At 46.2% G+C, this 17,763-nt stretch overlaps 1 protein-coding gene across 3 annotated transcripts in view; it reads left to right on the top strand.

Moving 5' to 3' along the window:
* Positions 1 to 17,763, top strand: part of STXBP4 (syntaxin binding protein 4) — a 74,013-nt gene continuing 56,250 nt past the window's right edge. The window contains exons 1-3 of one of the 3 annotated variants that reach the window (XM_073588172.1): positions 1 to 85; positions 12,461 to 12,500; positions 16,538 to 16,581. In XM_073588172.1, coding sequence (XP_073444273.1) covers positions 16,559 to 16,581 — 23 coding nt within the window. In that variant the 5' untranslated portion in view covers positions 1 to 85; positions 12,461 to 12,500; positions 16,538 to 16,558. Of the gene's footprint in view, positions 86 to 259; positions 282 to 12,460; positions 12,501 to 16,537; positions 16,582 to 17,763 lie in introns of those variants that run through there. The other 2 variants (XM_073588173.1, XM_073588174.1) reach the window with 2 other exon arrangements.

Genomic DNA, 17,763 nt, shown 5'->3' on the forward strand with positions numbered 1-17,763 from the left:
CTCAATTCTCCCTCCGGCCCGCACTGTGCAGACTCCTGGGGGTGGGACAGGGGAGCTCAGCTGGGCGCGGGCGGCTGACGGAGAGGTGAGTGAGTGCGGGGCGCCAGTGATGGCGGTGTGTATGATCGACAAATATCTGCACACTACACTGCAGTGCTCACCGCTGCGTCACATACGGAGTTATACCGAGCCACTGCCATCATCTCTCAGCCCACGCCTCCCACAGGTTGCTCTAGTGTCAGCCCACAGGTTGCTCAAGTTCCAGCCCACGCCTCCCACAGGTTGGTCTAGTGTGTCAGTCCACAGCTCCCATAGATTGCTATGGTGTGTTAATTCGCCTCCCACAGGTTGCTCTAGTGTCAGCCCACGCCTCCCACAGGTTGCTCTAGTGTCAGCCCATGCCTCCCACAGATTGCTCTAGTGTGTCAGCCCACGCCTCCCACAGATTGCTCTAGTGTCATCCCACAGGTTGCTCTAGTGTGCCAGCCCACGCCTCCCACAGATTGCTCTAGTGTCATCCCACAGGTTGCTCTAGTGTGTCAGCCCACGCCTCCCACAGATTGCTCTAGTGTGTCAGCCCACGCCTCCCACAGATTGCTCTAGTGTCATCCCACAGGTTGCTCTAGTGTGTCAGCCCACGCCTCCCACAGATTGCTCTAGTGTCATCCCACAGGTTGCTCTAGTGTGTCAGCCCACGCCTCCCACAGATTGCTCTAGTGTGTCAGCCCACGCCTCCCACAGATTGCTCTAGTGTCATCCCACAGGTTGCTCTAGTGTGCCAGCCCACGCCTCCCACAGATTGCTCTAGTGTGCCAGCCCACGCCTCCCACAGATTGCTCTAGTGTCATCCCACAGGTTGCTCTAGTGTGTCAGCCCACGCCTCCCACAGATTGCTCTAGTGTGTCAGCCCACGCCTCCCACAGATTGCTCTAGTGTCATCCCACAGATTGCTCTAGTGTGCCAGCCCACGCCTCCCACAGATTGCTCTAGTGTCATCCCACAGGTTGCTCTAGTGTGTCAGCCCACGCCTCCCACAGATTGCTCTAGTGTCATCTCACAGATTGCTCTAGTGTGTCAGCCCACGCCTCCCACAGATTGCTCTAGTGTGTCAGCCCACGCCTCCCACAGATTGCTCTAGTGTCATCCCACAGGTTGCTCTAGTGTGCCAGCCCACGCCTCCCACAGGTTGCTCTAGTGTGCCAGCCCACGTCTCCCACAGGTTGCTCTAGTGTGTCAGCCCATGCCGCCTACAGGTTTCTCAAGTTCCAGCCCACGCCTCCTACAGGTTGCTCTTGTGTGTCAGTCCACAGCTCCCATAGATTGCTATGGTGTGCCAATTCGCACCTCCTACAGGTTGCTCTAGTGTCAGCCCATACCTCCCACAGGTTGCTCTAGTGTCAGCCCATGCCTCCTACAGGTTGGTCTAATGTGTCAGCCCATGCCTCCCACAGATTGCTCTAGTGTGTCAGCCCATGCCTCCTACAGGTTGCTCTAGTGTGTCAGCCCATGCCTCCCACAGATTGCTCTAGTGTGTCAGCCCACGCCTCCCACAGATTGCTCTAGTGTCAGCCCATGCCTCCTACAGGTTGGTCTAATGTGTCAGCCCATGCCTCCCACAGGTTGCTCTAGTGTGCCAGCCCACGCCTCCCACAGGTTGGTCTAATGTGTCAGTCCACGCCCCTCATTTAATATTACAATTGATGGCCACACGTGTGGTTATCAACTGTAATATCAAATGTTATATATAGTGAATATATAACATTTACAGACAGAGCTCCTATGTAGTGATCATTGACACCTCTCCATTACTAAGCGGGGCTTGATGTCACCTTACAAAAGAAAGGTGACATTAACCCCATTACCCACCTGCAGACTGCTGTTTTTAGGCTGGGGGGGTATATATATTACATCTGTATGCACCTGTCACACTGCTTGAGAAAGGTCTACATCTGGAATGAAATGTCGCCATCACAATGGTTCAATAAACCATTTACGGTATTTATTTTACTCATTTATATAGCGCCATTAATTCCACAGCGCTTTACAGACATTATTGGCACTGTCCCCAGTGGGGCTCACAATCTATACTCCCTATCAGTATGTCTTTGGAATGTGGGAGGAAACTCACAAACACGGGGAGAACATACAAACTCCTTGCAGATGTTGTCCTTGGTGGGATTTGATCCCAGGACTCCAAGGCTGCAGTGCTAACCACTGAGCCACCGTGCTGCCCTGATATATCTTACTAGCTGAAGAGCCTGGCGCTGCCCTTGCATAGTGACTAACTGTGGATAGTTATAACAAATTATACTGATTATATCTATATATAGAGCTGAGTGTATAGCCCCGCCCACTCTGCAAAGCACAATCACTATAATATCCCATCAGCCAGAGCCACCGAACTACTAATATCCACATCATCCCGTCAAAGCCACCGGACTACTACCTCTAATATTATTATTATGCATTTATATAGCGCCATTTATTCCATGGCGCTTTACATGTGAAAAGGGGAAATATAGACAAGTATAATAAAATGTGTAAGACAAGGGAGACACAAGTACATAAGGAGAGGGGGATCCTGCCCGCGAGGGCTCACAATCTATAGGGATGGGTGAGGATACAGTAGGAGAGGGTAGAGCGGGTCGTGCTGCGGTTCAGTAGACCGAGGATCATTGCAGGCTGTAGGCTTGTAGGAGCAGGTGGGTCTTCAGGTTCTTTTTGAAGATTTCCATGGTAGGCGAGAGTCTGATGTGTTGGGGTAGAGAGTTCCAAAGTAGGGGGGATGCGCAGGAGAAGTCTTGTATGCGGTTGTGGGAAGAAGAGATAAGAGGGGAGTAGAGAAGGAGATCTTGAGAGGATCGAAGATTGCGTGTGGGTGAGTACCGGGAGACCATGTCACAGATGTACAGAGGAGACAGACAGGTAATATCTCACATCATGCCGTCAGCCATAGCCACCGGACTACTACCTCTAATATCCCACATCATCCCGTCAGCCAGAGCCACCGGACTACTACCCCTAATATCCCACATCATCCCATCAGCCAGAGCCACCGGACTACTACCCCTAATATCCCACATCATCCCATCAGCCAGAGCTACCGGACTACTACCACTAATATCCCACATCATCCCGTCAGAGCCACCGGACTACTACCTCTAATATCCCACATGATCCCATCAGCCAGAGCTACCGGACTACTACCCCTAATATCCCACATCATCCCATCAGCCAGAGCCACCGGACTACTAATATCCCACATCATCCCGTCAGCCAGAGCCACCGGACTACTAATATCCCATATCATCCCGTCAAAGCCACTGGACTACTGCACCTAATATCCCACATCATCCCATCAGCCAGAGCCACCAGACTACTACCCCTAATATCCCACATCATCCCATCAGCCAGAGCCACCAGACTACTACCCCTAATATCCCACATCATCCCATCAGCCAGAGCCACCAGACCACTACCCCTAATATCCCACATCATCCCGTCAGCCAGAGCTACCGGACTACTACCCCTAATATCCCACATCATCCCATCAGCCAGAGCCACCAGACTACTACCCCTAATATCCCACATCATCCCATCAGCCAGAGCCACCGGACTACTAATATCCCACATCATCCCGTCAGCCAGAGCCACCGGACTACTAATATACCATATCATTCCGTCAAAGCCACTGGACTACTGCACCTAATATCCCACATCATCCCATCAGCCAGAGCCACCAGACTACTACCCCTAATATCCCACATCATCCCGTCAGCCAGAGCCACCGGACTACTAATATCCCATATCATCCCGTCAAAGCCACTGGACTACTACCCCTAATATCCTACATCATCCCGTCAGCCAGAGCCATCGGACTACTACCCCTAATATCCCACATCATCCCATCAGCCAGAGCCACCGGGCTACTACCCCAAATATCCCACATCATCCTGTCAGCCAGAGCCACCGGACTACTACCCTAAATATCCCACATCGTCCCATCAGCCAGAGCCACCGGACTACTCCCCCTAATATCCCACATGATCCCATCAGCCAGAGCTACCGGACTACTACCCCAAATATCCCACATCATCCCATCAGCCAGAGCCACCAGACTACTAATATCCCATATCATCTCATCAAAGCCACTGGACTACTACCCCTAATATCCCACATCATCCCGTCAGCCAGAGCCATCGGACTACTACCCCTAATCTCCCACATCATCCCATCAGCCAGAGCCACCGGACTACTACCCCAAATATCCCACATCATCCCGTCAGCCAGAGCCATCGGACTACTACCCCTAATGTCCCACATGATCCCATCAGCCAGAGCTGCCGGACTACTACCCCAAATATCCCACATCATCCCGTCAGCCAGAGCCACCGGACTACTACCCCTAATGTCCCACATGATCCCATCAGCCAGAGCTGCCGGACTACTACCCCAAATATCCCACATCGTCCCGTCAGCCAGAGCCACCGGACTACTACCCCTAATTTCCCACATGATCCCATCAGCCAGAGCTACCGGACTACTACCCCAAATATCCCACATCGTCCCGTCAGCCAGAGCCACCGGACTACTACCCCAAATATCCCACATGATCCCATCAGCCAGAGCTACCGGACTACTACCCCAAATATACCACATCGTCCCGTCAGCCAGAACCACCAGACTACTACCCCTAATATCCCACATCATCCCATCAGCCAGAGCCACCAGACTACTACCCCTAATATCCCACATCATCCCGTCAGCCAGAGCTACCGGACTACTACCCCTAATATCCCACATCATCCCGTCAAAGCCACTGGACTACTGCACCTAATATCCCACATGATCCCATCAGCCAAAGCTACCGGACTACTACCCCAAATATCCCACATCATCCCATCAGCCAGAGCCACCAGACTACTAATATCCCATATCATCTCATCAAAGCCACTGGACTACTACCCCTAATATCCCACATCATCCCGTCAGCCAGAGCCATCGGACTACTACCCCTAATATCCCACATCATCCCATCAGCCAGAGCCACCGGACTACTACCCCAAATATCCCACATCATCTCGTCAGCCAGAGCCACCGGACTACTACCCCTAATGTCCCACATGATCCCATCAGCCAGAACTGCCGGACTACTACCCCAAATATCCCACATCGTCCCGTCAGCCAGAGCCACCGGACTACTACCCCTAATTTCCCACATGATCCCATCAGCCAGAGCTACCGGACTACTACCCCAAATATCCCACATCGTCCCGTCAGCCAGAGCCACCGGACTACTACCCCAAATATCCCACATGATCCCATCAGCCAGAGCTACCGGACTACTACCCCAAATATACCACATCGTCCCGTCAGCCAGAACCACCAGACTACTACCCCTAATATCCCACATCGTCCCGTCAGCCAGAACCACCAGACTACTACCCCTAATATCCCACATCGTCCCGTCAGCCAGAACCACCAGACTACTACCCCTAATATCCCACATGATCCCATCAACCAGAGCTACCGGACTACTACCACTAATATCCCACATCATCTCGTCAGCCAGAGCCACCAGACTACTCCACCTAATATCCCATATCATCCCGTCAAAGCCACCCCCCACACACACACAAGGTTAACGGGGGCGATCTGCCCCTCGCCGCTGAATGACAGCAGCGATCGGCTGCCGCTTTCATCATCTGCTCCCTCTCAGATTCCATTCATTCATTTTGATCACTGGGATAAACTTTCACAGTGATCAAAGTAAAATAAAAAGTAAATAACCCCCCCCCCTTTATCACCCCCATAGGTAGGCACATATAATAAAATAAAGAAAATATTTTTATTTTTCCATTAGGGTTAGAATTAGGGTTAAGGGTTAGGGTTGGAAATAGGGTTAGGGTTGGAATTAGGGTTAGGGTTGAGATTAGGGTTAGGGTTAGAATTAGGGTTAGGCTTGTGGTTAGGGTTAGGCTTGTGGTTAGGGTTGGGATTGGGGTTAGGGTTGCAATTAGGGTTAGGCTTGTGATTAGGGTTGGGATTAGGGTTAGGGGTGTGTTGGGGTTAGGGTTGGGATTAGGGATGTGTTGGGGTTAGGGTTGTGGTTCGGGGTGTATTAGGGTTAGGGTTGGAGTAAAGCCCCCGTCACACATAGCGATCTCGCTAGCTGAGTCACAAGTTTTGTGACGCAACAGCTATCTCACCAGTGAGATCGCTGTGTGTGACGTTGGAGCGCCCCGCGGGGCCTGGGGGTGCTTGGAATCGGGCCCGTCAACTTCCATGGGGGACGGTGTCACCACGGCGGCGGCGACTCGGTCCGTGGCCCAGAGGCATCCAGTAAAATAAAATAGGGGAAAGTTGTGTGGTATTTATGTGGTAAAAATGAAAATAAAGTTATTAGATAGTGAAATATGTGACGCCACCTGTGGTATTCTAGTCAGAGGTGACCAGCGCTGCGGTGTTGCTTCTCTGGGATGGATGTTGGGCGCAGCTATGATGTTGTAGCCCTCCACAGGTAGGGCTGTAGTCCCAGGGCAAAGATGTTAAATAAATAGTAAAAATGGCTGTGAGCGTTGGGGTGCAGAGAAATGAGAGAAAGACACAGAGAGGTGCAGTTTCTTTACCTTTTACTGGTAATAGGTTGCAGTCCGGAGTACCATATGCAGGTGATGGAATGAGTCCGGCTCGCCTGGAGGCATTCAGGGGATCCACCTTGCCAGGTGGGGATTTAGGACCTTCCTTTCTGCGCTTTGTGTGTGGGTGTCCGCTGTATATAACTATGCTGCGACCCTCTATTCGTGATGGTTTCAGTAACCTGTACGGCTGCCAGCGTGAGCCTATTCCACGGGTACCGTCCTTTTCACCATCAGCCCCGGGATCCTTATCCGCTGACGTGCCCTCAGGTGTTCAATGTGCACAGGAATTTACAATCCCCTGTACTTTCAGATTCGGCTATCAGTGCGTACAGTTCCTGTCTGCCTAGGACTCTGATGTCCCTTTTCTCTTTATTAGCGCTTCACTCAGGGGTCTGCTATATGCAGTATTTTAGCTTCCCTAGAGTCTCTCAGTCTCTGCTCTTGTCCTTTCCCTCTTCACAGATCAGCTCCCTGTCTTCATCTGACAGGATCTTCCAGAAAGATCTCTTTACCTAACGTTTAACTGTCATTTTTCCTCACAGCTCACAGCTGCTTCGTTTCCATGACAACTCCCTCAGCTCACCTCTAGCTGACTCACCAACTCCCTCTGCTGGCCAGAATTTATAAGGCATCTCCCTTTTCTGACCTGCAGCAGGAAATTGTGATTTAATTTATGCTGCCTGGCATGGGGGTCCCTTTCTGCCTCCAAGCATGACTTCACCTCTTAGAGGGAGGCGATGTCACTGTGACAACCGGACTCTGGGGTGTCACAACATCGATCAGCGACCGGCCCCCCTGCCGGGTATCGCTGATCACTGCAGAAACCTCTGAACATTTCTGGGGTCGCTGGTCTCCCGCTGGCCAGCACGCATCGCTGCGTGTGACAGGCGGGAGACCAACGAGCAGGAGCTCGTATCCAAGGTAAACATCGAGTTTCTAAGGGGCGCGCGGTCCCTAGAAACCCGATGTGTACTTTAGTTACCAGCGCGCTGATGCAGGGAGCTGGTAACTAAGGTACACATCGGGTTTCTAAGTGCCGCGCGCCCCTTAGAAACCCGATGTGTACCTTGGTTACCAGCTCCCTGCATCAGCGTGCTGGTAACTAAGGCACACAGCGACGCGCCCGCTCGGCGTCGCTGGTGCTGATCGCTGGTGAAGCTGTCTGTTTGACAACTCACCAGTGATCATGTAGCGACTCACCAGCGATCCTGACACGTTCATATCGTTGTCGGGATCGCTGGCTATTCGCTATGTGTGACAGGGCCCTTAGAATTGAGGGGTTTCCACTGTTTAGGCACATCAGGGGGTCTCCAAAAGCGACATGGTGCCACCGTTGATTCCAGCCAATTTTGCGTTCAAAAAGTCAAACGGTGCTCCCTCCCTTCCAAGCCCCGACGTGTGCCTAAACAGTGGTTTACCCCCACATATCAGCATACTCAGGAAAAATTGCACAACTTTGGGGGTCTAATTTCTCCTGTTACCCTTGCGAAAATAAAAAATTGGGGGCTAAAAAATTATTTTTGTGGGAAAAAAAATTATTTATTTTCACGTCTCTGCGTTATAAACTTCTGTGAAGCACTTGGGGTTTCAAAGTGCTCACCAGACATCTAGATAAGTTCCTTGGGGGGTCTAGTTTCCAAAATGGGGTCACTTTTGGGGGGTTTCTACTGTTTAAGCACATCAGGGGCTCTGCAAACGTAATGATGACCCCAGACCATTCCATCAAGTCTGCATTTCAAAACGTCACTACTTCGATTCCGAGCCCTGACGTGTGCCCAAACAATGGTCCCCCCCACATATGGGGTATCAGCGTACTCAGGAAAAATTGCACAATAACTTTGGGGGTCTAATTTCTTCTGTTACCCTTGGGAAAATAAAAAATAGCGTGCTAAAAAATCATTTTTGAGGAAAAAAATGATTTTTTATTTTCACTGCTCTGTTATATACTTTTGTGAAGCACTTGGGGGTTCAAAGTGCTCACTACACATCTAGATAAGTTCCTTAAGGGGTCTGATTTCCAAAATGAGGTCACTTGTGAGGGGTTTTCACTGTTTAGGCAGACAGGGGCATGGTGTCCGATAATGATTGGAGCTAATTTTCCATTCAAAAAGTCAAATGGCGCTCCTTACCTTCCGGACCCTGCCGTGCGCCGAAACAGTGGTTTATGACCACATAAGAGGTATCGGTGTACTCAGGAGAAATTGCCCAACAAATTTTAGGATCCATTTTATCCTGTTGCCCATGTGAAACTGAAAAAACCGAGGCTAAAAGAAAATTTTTGTGAAAAAAAAAAAAAGTACTTTTTTTCGGATCAATTTGTGAAGCACCTGGGGGTTGAAAGTGGTCACTATGCATCTACAAAAGTTCCTTGGAGGGTCTAGTTTCCAAAATGGGGTCACTTGTGGGGGAGCTCCAATGTTTAGGCACACAGGGGCTCTCCAAACGCGACATGGCAACCGCTAAATATTCCAGCATATTTTCCATTCAAAAAGTCAAATGGCCCTTCCAAGCCCTTCTGTGCGCCCAAACAGTGGCTTATGACCACATACGAGGTATCAGTGTACTCAGGAGAAATTGCCCAACAAATTTTAGTATCCATTTTATCCTATTGCCCATGTGAAAATGTAAAAAATTGATGCTAAAAGAAAATTTTTGTTGGAAAATTTAAAATGTCCATTTTTTCCTTCCACGTTGCTTTAGTCCCTGTGCAGCACCTGAAGGGTTAATAATCTTCTTGAATGTAGTTTTGAAGTAGGTTGAGGGGTGCAGTTATTATAATGGTGTAACTTTTGGCTATTTTCTGCCATACAGACCCCCTCAAAGTGACTTCAAATGTGAGGTGGTCCCTAAAAAAATGTTTTTTTTGTAAATTTTGTTGTAAAAATGAGAAATCGCTGGGCAACTTTTAACCCTTATAACTTCCTAACAAAAAAAATTTTGTTTCCAAAATTGTGCTTATGTAAAGTAGACATGTGGGAAATGTTATTTAGTATCTATTTTGTGTCACATAACTCTCTGGTTTAACAGAATAAAAATTCAAAATTTGAAAATTGCAAAATTTTCGCCAAATTTCTGATTTTTTTCACAAATAAACGCAAAAATTATCGACCAAAATTTACCACTAATATGAAGCCCAATATGTCACGAAAAAACAGTCTCAGAATCGCTAGGATCCGTTGAAGCGTTCCAGAGTTATTACCTCATAAAGGGACACTGGTCACAATTGCAAAAAAATGGCCCGGTCATTAAGGTCAAAATAGGCTGGGTCATGAAGGGGTTAAGAGAGCCCGGGGTCAGAACCAGAACGCTGAGTGGAATGGTCCTAACTTCCATACCAATGATCCCTTTAAGAGAGGCCTGGGGTCAGAACCAAAGTGCAGAGTGGATTTGCCCTAACTTCCATACCGGGGATCCCTTTAAGAGGGAAGATGTGCCATGGCCATGGGAGGAGTGATTCATTTCTGTCATGTGCTCTTTGCTCCTTTCTGGGGGGCAGAGAATGGCTGGGAGCTTATGTTCCCGCAGATGCTAGATTTCTCCCACCCGGTCACTGTCTGCTGAGATATTGTCGTGGAGTGAGAAAACTGTTGCTCATAGCAACCAATCACAGCTCAGCTTCTTTTAAACAGCTCGTGAAATGAAAGATGCTTCGTGATTGGTTGGTGACACACACACACATTCAATTTTATATATAGAGATTGACCTTGTCGTGCTTTCTCTATCCTTTTGGATACCATCGAGGTTTGGTTTTGCCTGGAAGGCTTTGCACCCAATATCTTCTGTTTTCTGCTGCTAGTGCTGCACCTGTTTTCCAATTTTTATATATGTATACAGTGGCTCAGTGGTTACCACTGTTGTTTACCAGTGCTGGGGTCCTGGGTTCAAATCCCACCATCATCATCTCCAAGGAGTTTGTATTTTCCCTTGTCTCCCGTGTTTGTGGGTTTATTTTCCGAATTATAAGACACACCCCAAATTTTGAGGATAAAAATAGGAAAAAAAAACTTTTTTTTATAAAATGGTGGTGCTTCTTTCAATCCATGCGTCTTATTGCTTACCAGCGGTGGTGGCTGTGGTGTAGCGGGGTCCCAGGGTCGCTGCTGCGGACCCCAGAATGGGAGAAAGGGGTGTGTTCAAATGTGCGACACTGCAGGTGTTCAGTGGTGCAGGCCACTGTGGAGCAGGGTCCCAGGGTCGCTGCTGGCGGAGGCAAGAGTGGAGCGTTGCTGCTGGCCACAGGCAGCGCATGAACAGATGAAGATCTTGGTGCTGAGATCTCATCTCCTGAGATCTTGGTGCTGAGATCTCATCTCCTGAGATCTTACTGCTAAGATCTCAATCTGTTCATGCGCTGCCCCGGCAGCCATTCTCCCGGAGTCCACTACATAGTAAACCATGGAAGTGCGGGGGCTCTGGGCTTTCACAAAATGTCTTCAGAGCCCCTGCACCACTGAACACCTGCTGCATCGCATATCCGAAAAACCCCTCATCCCAGCCTTCCGGCCTGCAGCAACGCTCCACTCTTGCTTCCTCCAGCAGCGACCCTGAGATCCTGCCCCACAGCAGACGGTAAGGTATATTTGAATTCTAAGACGCACCCCCATTCCCCCCTCCCAATTTCGGGGAAACAGTGTGTCTTATCATCCGAAAAATACGGTATATGTTACAGCCATGGCCGAAAGTGTTGGCACCCTTGAAATTGTTACAGGAAAAGAAGTATTTCCTCCAGGAAATTATTTCAATTACGCATATTTTGTTATACACACATTTGTTCCTTTTCTGTACATTGGAATAACACAAAAAAGGACATAATTTCACACAAAACACCAAAAATTGGCTGCACAAAATTGTTAGCGCCCTCCACAACTAAGACATCCCCTTCTTGATCAAAATGTTTTGGCCCCAATAAAATAATAGCCTATACTCGCCTCTTGTTCCTGCGGTGTCGGCACTCACCCCGTGGCTCTTGTGCGGTGTTGTGTGATACATGACACCGGTGCCCAATCAGCACCGGCGTAATTGTACCCGCTTTTGGACAAATTGAACATGAAGCCAGAGATCATCTGCAGCCCGGACTTCCTCTTCATATTTGATTTGTCCGAAGGCAGAAACAGTGACGCCGGCGCTGATTGGGCATCGGGATCAAGTGTCACAACAACAGCACCAGAGCGCCGGGGACAACGAGTGCTGGCATCGTGGGAACGGCGCCGGCATGGGAGGTGAGTGTAAGCTTTATTTTATTGGGGCCAAGTGAGAGGTGTGACAAAAAGCTGTCCAAGTAGTGGACCACTTCTTTAATATTTGGTTGACGCGTGAGCCGTGAACTAGGATGCAAACCCAGCTTTCTGACACTGGACACTAGACTGCAAATCAAAATCATCTGTCACAAGACGCTTTCCCAAAAGGATTTTGGCTTATATACACTTTGGCAAACTGCAGTCTAGCTTTTTATGTCCCTGTGTCCTCCTGGGACTCAAATGTTGACAGTTTGTGCTGACACTGTTTCACCCTGGGCCTGCAGGACAGCTTGTATTTCTTTGGTACTTGATAGGGGCTGCTTATTCACCATCCAAACTATCCTACATTGCTATCTTTCAACAATTTTTCTCTGCTGTCCATGTCCAGGGAGATTAGCTACAGTGCCATGGATTAAACTTCTTAATGATGTTGCACACCATTAGCAAAGGAAAATCAAGATCTCTGAAGATTGTTCAGCAGTTTTGGTTCTTCTCATTTCCTGTTCTCCATGCTTAGTGTGGCACACAAAGACACGCAATGCAAAGATTGAGTTAACTTCTCCCCTTTTTATCTGGTTTCAGGTGTGATTTTCATATTGCCAACACATGTTACTTGCCACAGGTGAGTTTGAATGAGCATCACATGCTTGAAACAAAGTTGTTTACCCACAATTTTGGAAAGGTACCAACAGTTTTGTTTGGCAAATTTTGGGGGTTTTCTGTCAACTTATGTCCAGTTTGCCTTTTTCTCTGTTTTTTTTTTGTGTTGTTCCAATACACACAAAGGAAATAACGATGTATAACAAAACCTGTGTAATTGCAATAATTTTCTGGGAGAAATACTTCAATTTCTGGAACAATTTCAAGGGTGCCAACACATTTGGCCATGACTCTGTGTATACACAGGTGCTTCTCACAAAATTAGAATGTCATCAAAAAGTTAATTTATTTTAGTTCTTCAATACAAAAAGTGAAACTCAAATTATTTTAGAGTCATTACACACAGAGTGATCTATTGTGTTTATTTCTGTTAATGTTGATGATTATGGCTTACAGCCAATGAAAACCCAAAAGCCATTATCTCAGTAAATTAGAATACTTTATAACAGCAGCTTGAAAAATGATTGTAAAATCCGAAATGTTGGCCTACTGAAATGTATGTTTGGTAAATGCACTCAATACTTGGTCGGGGCTCCTTTTGCATCAATTACTGTATCAATGCGGCGTGACATGGAGGCGATCTGCCTGTGGCACTGCTGAGATGTTATGGAAGCCCAGGTTGCTATGATAGCAGCCTTCAGCTCGTCTGCATTGTGGGGTCTGGTGTTTCTCCTCTTCCTCTTGACAATAGGTCAGGCGAGTTTGCTGGCCAATCAAGCATAGTGATACTGTTGTTTGTAAACCAGGTATTGGTACTTTTGGCAGTGTGGACAGGTGCCAAGTCTTGCTGGAGAATGAAATTTCCATCTTCAATAAGCTTGTCGGCAGAGGGAAGCTTCAAGTGCTCTAAAATTTCCTAGTAGACGGCTGAGCGGACTTTGGTCTTGATAAAACACAGTGTCTCTACACCAGCTGATGACATGGCTCCCCAAACCATCACTGATTGTGGAAACTTCACACTAGACCTCAAGCAGCTTGGATTGCTCTTCCTCCAGACTCTGGGACCTTGATTTCCAAATGAAATGCAATTTTCTTTCATCTGAAATCAGCACCTTGGACCACTGAGCAACAGTCCTGTTCTTTTTCTCCTTGGCCCCGGTAAGACTTCTGGCTTCGTCTATTGGTCATGAGTGGCTTGACACAAGGAATGTGACACTTGTAGCCCATGTCCTGGATACGTCTTTGTGTGTTGGCTCTTGAAACAATGATTCCAGCAGCAGTCCACTCCTTGTGAATCTCCCCCAAATTTTTGAATGGCCTTTTCTTAACAATCCTTTCAAGGCTGCGGTTATCCCGGTTGCTTGTGCACCTTTTTCTACCACACTTTTTCCTTCCACTCAACTTTCCATTAATATGCTTGGATACAGCACTCTGTGAACAGCCAGCTTCTTTAACAATGACCTTTTGCGGCTTACCCTCCTTGTGGAGTGTGTCAATGACTGCCTTCTGGAGATCTGTCAAGTCAGCAGTCTTCTCCATTGTGGAGCCTACTGAAACAGACTAAGGGACCTTTTTAAATGCTTAGGAAGCCTTTGCAGGTGTTTTTTTGTTAATTATTCTAATTTACTGAGATTACTTTTGGGCTTTCATTGGCTGTAAGCCATAATCATCAACATTAACAGAAATAAACACTAGAAATAGATCACTCTACTTGTAATGACTCCATATAATATGAGATTCACTTTTTGTGTTGAAGAACTGAAAGAAATAAACTTTTTGATGATATTCTAATTTTGTGACAAGCACCTGTATACAAATGTGGACTCCATAGAAACCCATTAAACTGCCAATGTACTAGGTACCGTGTTACGTGTGGTCCGCCAGGTTCAAGTAAGGCCTCTTTCACACTTCAGTTTTTTACAATCAGTCAATCTCCCTCTCTCCCTCTCTCTCTCCCGCCATCCGTCCTTTTGGCGGATTTTGACTGATGTGAAAGAGGCCTAAGTGCGGGTTGAACAACATGTGGTCCACGATGTTAGTCTGTACAGCCCCCAACAACCATCTGACCACAGTCATGCTTGTCTGTGTCTGGTGGCTTCTAATATGTATATTCCTGGCCAGAGAGAAGAGGTGCAGTGTAGAGTGGCTACAGAAGTACCTATGGTTCACTATGTGCCCATCTCTGTAACTCCCAAATATTGACAGAATAGGGGGTCTCCTGACCCCAGAGTAGCACTCCACAAAGGAGCAGATGATGTGAAAGAGTGACAATACATGACTGAGGCCTTCATCAATGTAGTTTTTTGGGAGGAGTGAAATAGCAGCTGACCTCAGTACAATAGAGAGAGCAGCATTCAAGAAGGTGATTCCTCATTTTCGTGATCAGTGGGATTCATGTAACCTGTACTGTATATATGTGACATATACCACATGTTCTTACAATATTATATATATATATGGCCCAGATCCTCTCACCAAGTTAGGTATTTTGTGGCCCTTGGAACTGGTTCAATATGACAATGTGGCTCTTGGACCAGAAAATGTTGTGTAGCTCTTTTCTAGAGGATGGGGACATGCAGCGTCTGCATTTTATAAACTCCCATGCTGCACTTATTCTATATAGTATGGTATCTTGAAAGCACGTTTCATAGATAATTTCATCCCCTTCAAACTCAGTTGTGTTTGTAATCCACCATTTAAACCACGTACTCCAGTTTTCTGATGTAAAAAAAGACACAATTGGCAAAGCGAAATTTGAGCTAAATTTCTGACTTTTTTTATTTCTTTTGAAAAATAGCGAGTAACGTGTCCGGTGTTGAATAATACGGAGCTACCATTGGTCTACTTACACCAGAGATGGCACAAAAGTAGTTTTGGAGCACGGACAGCCAAAGATTAACCAGATTATTTATAAGCTATGTGCCTCTTTAAAAAAATTGGACACAAAAAAAAAATTGTGTCAGATAACAAGGGGAGTATAGCAATAACATTCACATCTAGACCATAGTTTCCACCCCACCAACACTTGTTCATCCACTGATCAGAATTTTTATGTGGTCGAAACAATTATGGTTTGTCTGCAGCACAATCACCTCCTAGTGCTAACAATTTGCCATCCATGTGGTCACTGAAAATTCATATTGAAATTCGAACACCCCCATTATTCCATTATTGGTTGTCTGAGAAATGTTCTGCCACACTAAATACATTTGGGCATGCAAATCATCAAGATCAGCTGCTGGCAGCTCCCTTTGTAATTGTCAACCAATGATGTCCCAGATTTGCTTGGTGGTTGATAAGTGTGGAGACACTACAGGCCATGGTAACATGTTTAGACTGCTGGTTGTAGCACAAGTGAAGTGCGGCCTGGTGTTGTATTATTGAAAAACGGATCCTGGGACACTTTAGAGAAATGGCCGTAACACTGATTCCACAATCAGATCAATCAAGTCAAGCTGTTTGTGTGCCTAGAATGAAGACTAGGCTGGTTATGACCTTCCCTCGTGAAGGCCTCTTCATGACGTTGCCTACGTGGCATTGCACCCAAGAGAAAAGTGTGACTCTTTCCTAAAGAGGACATATCTCTATTTCATCATGTATTGCCATCTTTTTCTTCACCATAACAGTCTTTGATAGCGGTGACGAGAGCTCACGTGATAAGGTTTTCATAAGAGAACCTCACACTGATCATATTCCAGAATTGTTTACCATCCAGCACATCTGAGACATTATTACACAGTTATTACAAAGGAAGCTGCCAGCAGCGGATCTTGATGATTTGCCCGAGTGCATTCAGTGTGGCAAAACATTGGCTGCTACACACCTTGGCTGCTATCAGTGAGGTTAAATGCAGGGATTTTTGCATAAGATAATCAGACTAGATAATGAATAAATCGAGATGTTTTGAAAATTTTGTCTCCATTTTTTTCCCATCATTTCCATACCATTACCATATTTATCCATTCTGTGATTTTCATAATTCCACAACTTTTCCTTCTTGGTGTGTTGTAGTGTATGTTACAGTATAAATGATTTTTTTTTTTTTTTTTGTCAAATCAGGTCCAGTACACAAGTTTTGTCATGGCGAAGGTCATTGACATAAGGTAAGAGATTACCTGTTTATCACTGATTGACGTGGACTAAATATTTTATAAAGTATAACTTTTATTAAACCGATTAAAATGTCAATGCCTTTCTACTGTAGAAAGTCTTTTCACCATATATAGGAACTGTAATCTATATCCCTTTATGTGATGCTTGGGCAAATAGCTATCCCAATGTTCTATACCTAAGTCCCTATAACAAATCTATTGCTCTGTTATTATTGCACTGTTTCTATACATCAAAACATCCAGAGATCCAGATCCCCCAAACAAAGCGTCCCTATTCAAAGAGCTCAATTCACTAACAATGGGGAAAATAAGTATTTGATGCACTGATGATTTTGCAAAATGTCACACCCGCAAAGAATGGAGAGGTCTGTAATTTTTATTGCAGGTACACTTCTACCACTTAACTTTATATTGGTAAATCCCTCTTATTTACTATAAAAGAGATATTGCAGTTTGCCCATATTCTTTATATTACCTAGTAATACAGTACAAACAAAATAACTGAGTGTGGGGAATAGTACTCCTATTGTGTATCACTTGATCCCCGATCTCAGGAGCAGAACACAGTCGCTCTATTCATATGCTGACAGTGGTTTGGGTCTTGCACACACATAGCCATTAATAACATGTTTCATGGCTATGTTAAACTTTAAAAAGTGTCAAAACCTATAGAGATTATGAGGAGGATTTGGTGAGTTTCTGCTCTGAAAAACTCAGTTACAGTTTAAGTTAGCGTGTGTTCACACTGATTTTATTTTGGAGCAGAAACTCTCCAAATCCTCAAATACTAAAAATTTGGTTCTGGTGATGTACTAATGTACTCACGGTGGTTCTGGTGATGTATTCATGAGACTACCCTTTAAAAAAAATTTGCGGCCCTTGGAATTCATTTAGTACGGTAATATGGCCCTTGGATCAAAAACATGTTGTCCACCCCTGCCTTAATGTGTGTTTTTTCACAAGGGCTTTTCAGGATGTGGTGCCATTAGGGGTTGCCCTCTTAGCAGGGAAAATAAAAAATATGTAAGTGTACATTCGGGATTGCCACATTATTTCAGTGACTTACACAATTCTAATTGTAAAAGCTTTTTTTTTTGTGTCTCCATTTTCTCAGACCAAAAACATTTTTAAAATGTTTCCATTGATTGACCCTTGCTAAGGCTTGTGCTTTGG

Source organism: Dendrobates tinctorius, unplaced genomic scaffold, assembly GCF_039654945.1.
Source record: "Dendrobates tinctorius isolate UK_male_01 unplaced genomic scaffold, ASM3965494v1 ptg000103l, whole genome shotgun sequence".
In the NCBI taxonomy this organism is placed as follows: Eukaryota; Metazoa; Chordata; class Amphibia; order Anura; family Dendrobatidae; genus Dendrobates; species Dendrobates tinctorius.